Here is a 3778-nt window from a genome sequence, read left to right as displayed (position 1 = left end):
CGGCGGTGGAGGGGCCCAGGACCGTGCGGGGATTCCTGGGGGGGTCCCTCTCGGTGAACTGCACATACGGGGTCGGCCAGGAGATGAAGCCAAAATTTTGGTGCGAACCGGCGACAATAGTTTATACGTGTGCTGATGACAAGGTCATCACCTCGGAGCAGGAGCCCGTGGTGTGGAGGGGCCGATTCTCCATCCAGGACAATCGTGCACGGCGGGTGTTCCCGGTGACCGTGCAGGATCTGGCTGTGGGGCAGCTACCGCTGCGGGGTGCGAACGGCTTTTGGCCAGCGTGATGAGAGTCACGACGTGGAGGTGATCCTGTCCGCAGGTCGGTACTTGTGGGTCCCCCAGGTCCAGCGTTGGTGTATCCTCCCCCCAAGTGCTGGGAGCAGGGGCTGCAGTGAGGGGCAGCCTGGAGGAGGTGGGTGCCCAGGCGGCATGGGGCAGCCCCAGGATCTGTCATCAGGGCTCGGCAGGCTGTCACCATGGCAGGTGCCACCATCACCCATTCCCCATGCCCAGGTCTCACCACGGCCCCTTCTCGGTGCCCCACTGTCAGTCACCACCATCGCTGAGGTGCACCACCCTGTTGTCCATGCCCCATTTTCCCCTCTCATCAGATCCTGCTGGCCCTGTCTGTGCTCTCCTTGCCTTATTTTATAATGCCAGGGAGTTTCTCACCCCCCCGTGCCACCCCGTTTCCTGCTGTGGGGCAGCCAGTGCCCGTGGGCACCAGGCCCTGGGCTCAGAGAAGGTCCTTCTCCATCCCCTCACCAGGGACCAGCCCCCGTGGTGGGACACTTACATGGGGCTGTTGTGTTAGTACCGGGCTGGGCTGGCGTGCCCAGACCCCCTTCCTGCAGGGTGAACTCTGCTGCCTCTGTGTTTTGGGGGCACTGGGATGGTAAAAAGCCTCCTGGGCAGGGGCAGGAGATTACAGCCCTTCCACCTTGGGGAGCATGCTCTGGATGTGGCAGAGGGGACCCAGCTTCTCCCTGTGTGACAGTAAGTGAGTCACTTCTGACTCACTGCAAAACCCGCAGCATTTCTCCCCATGGAGGCAGGGAGACTGACCAAGCCTCTCCTCTTTTTGTTACAGCACCTCCTTCCTCCTCCCCAGCATCGCCCTACACCCCAACCATCGAAGACCCTGATCTCACTAGCACTGTATCAGATCCCACACAGAAAACTCCCCGGTGGGAACCTGTGCAACCGGGATCAAATCTCTCCCACCACAAAGACTCCAGCCCTCCACGGTGAGTACCAGCTCCTGCCCGCAGCGGCCACTTCCCTCCATGAGGTCTCTTCGGTGCAGCTGGAGCCCTGCAACCCTCCAGGCTCTTCACACCTTCCTTAAGGATTCAGATCTCCTGCTTTTGCCTTTAGAGACCAGCATTTCATCCTCTCAGCCAGCCACTCTGCAAGGAAAATAATCCCAGTGTCCCTGGTTGCCTGGCCCTGGCAAAGCCCTGCTAGTCCCCTGTCTGTCTTGCATCTTAAGCAAGGCGCAGGTTATCACCACGCGAGAAGTGGTTTCTAGCTGCAGCACTGACCCTGTTTCCTTCCCCAAAACTCAGAGGGACCGTTTGTTTGTGGGCAATCAAGTGCTGAGCTGCGTCCTCTTCTGCTTTGTACTCACATGCAGCCTGGCAGAGGTAGTTGACAAAGCATGAGACCGGAGCAGCAGAGCTTCCTCCCCCCCTCTCCTGCCTCATGGAGGTGATGCAAGAAGTGGGCAAAGCTGAGGCTTCCCATCAGCACGCCCAAGGGGTAGCTGGCACACTGACCTTGCCTGGTTGCCTATTGCAACAAGGTCAACAAATAGTAGAGCTAAACCAGAGCAGAATTAGGCGCAGGAACTGATCCTTAAAAGAGTGACGATGCAGCAGCTCATAGACCCAAGTGTCTGTTTGCTTCTGCAGTTTTCTGTTTGCTTTGCTCCATGCCCAGCTTGCAGCCTGACCCCCCCCACCTGCCTGCCTTCCTCCCAAGGCAAGCTCTGCGGGGAACCTGCCTGCTCTGTGCTGGTTCCTCCCGAGTCTGCTTCCGAGGAGAAGCGTGAGAACAGAAACTCTTTTTTTCTTGCAGCTTGGATGTGGTTGAGCACATCCTCACTCCAGGCATCGTAGTCGTTCTTCTTTTGCTTGCAGTTGCTGCTGGCGTTTTGGTAAAACTGTCCAGGAAGAGGAAGCAGGGTAAGCGAAGCTGTCACTGCCACGCACACGCTGTTTCTGCACCACAGCCCATCTTCTGCTATATTTGTTTTTTCCTCTAGATTTCTTTTTTCTCCCCCATTCCCTTTCTGATCCATCCAATTCCTGGGTCCACCACTGAGACCTCCACCAAGGAGGTCTCCTTCCCCCAGGAAAGCAGTGGGACCATCCCACAGGTCCCATCCCCACGGGAGTGGGGAATGGCAGCTCTTGGGATGGGTGCTGCCCGGCACGGCACCCGCTTGAGTTTGGGCACTTCTCCAGCTTCTCCAGATGTGCTCCGTTCATAGGCCAGGCTTGCACTAGGCTTGATGCAAAGTTTAAGGCCAGTGTGAAAGACGGGGAGGGATGGGAGGGGACATCCTAGTGAGTGGGGTCTGGTTTTATTTGAAGAACTGCTTCAGTTTAGATGGTTGATGGGACGATAGGTTTCCTTCCTGCTTTACAGAGAGATTTGCAGTGGCAGCGCAGTTTTTTAATACGTTTCTTTTCCTCTGGTCTCACTCGTGTCTAACCACATCCGTGCTCCATCCAGCCCTCTCTGGAGCAGCTGTAGAGATGGACAGGACCCGCAGCGCATCGCCCACAGTAAGGCAAACCGCACCAGGTCTTGGGATGGCGTGCTCTGAGCTCGCCTGGAGAGGGGAAACGTTACACCCTGAGCTGAGCAAGTGAGCTGCCAGAGCCGTTTGCTTTCAGCCAGGTTCATGGCCCTTTCGGCTGGGAGGGATCCTTCAGGCTCCATTTGCCAACAGAAAGACCCGACCAGGGATTTTATGTGACTATCGCAGAGTATTCCTGGGAAGGGAATTGAGGACTGAGCTGAGAGGTTTCTCCCTCCAAGCATGGGAGCTGCTTCTTTGGGTGAAACAGCCTTGGGAACCCGCAGCAAAGCACACCTGGGAGGCTGCGGGGCAGCTGATCTTCGGTCACTGCTTGGGAAGTATTTTCTAATGTTTTCTGCCAGCTTTTGAGGGGTGGCCGGTGTCACTAACCAGTTTTCCCCTGGGGAATGTCGAACCAGCCCTTGCTGCAGGTTGAATTCCCCCCCCACAGTGCTCCTGAAGCCATCTCAGCTCTCTCCAGGAAAGGCAGCGGGACGGGAGATGCTCCCACCCCGCGGGCTGCAGGCAGGGGAGCAGCAGTAGGTTAAGAGCTCATCCCTCTCCTTCCTGGGTCAGGGACCAGATGCCTTGAACTACGCGGACATTAACCACCGCACGGGCACAGCCGAGACCCAGTTGTACAGCAATGCCGAGGCTTTCCGCTGCTTGGCAAACACCACGACGGAATACACGGAGGTCAAGCGGAGCAATAAGGTAGGAGAATGCAAAGCAGTGCCGAGCTCGAGGTGGCGGGTGGAAAGCTGGGGTGGGTGGGCGACGCCGTGGGCAGTGGGATGGGTTGGGTGGGTTAGGAGGGAGCTGCAAAGGGACATGCCAAGCTGGGGTGCAAATAACCCTGGATAATGTGGGTGCTCTCTCCAAGGCTGCTCCTGAGTGCTTAAAGCAGCCAAGAGAGGTCCCAGCAGATGGTGTTGCCCTGGAGCGACCTCACAAAGATTT

General features: G+C 57.4%; 1 protein-coding gene across 1 annotated transcript; it reads left to right on the top strand.

Annotated features, from left to right (window-relative positions):
- Positions 1-5: 5 nt before the first annotated feature.
- On the top strand, positions 6-3532 carry LOC104165402 (CMRF35-like molecule 1; the record flags this gene model as incomplete). The annotated part of the gene is made up of 5 exons (XM_009705020.1): positions 6-267; positions 1121-1256; positions 2089-2195; positions 2749-2801; positions 3395-3532. Coding segments are annotated over 5 exons (696 nt in total), but the record flags the coding sequence as incomplete, so codon positions are not given.
- Between the last annotated feature and the right edge of the window lie 246 nt (positions 3533-3778).

The sequence above is a fragment of the Cariama cristata genome, unplaced genomic scaffold (assembly GCF_000690535.1).
Source record: "Cariama cristata isolate BGI_N322 unplaced genomic scaffold, ASM69053v1 scaffold39957, whole genome shotgun sequence".
NCBI lineage: Eukaryota > Metazoa > Chordata > Aves > Cariamiformes > Cariamidae > Cariama > Cariama cristata.
The sequence above is the reverse complement of the archived record's forward strand: the minus strand, read 5'-3'. Positions and strand labels throughout refer to the sequence as shown.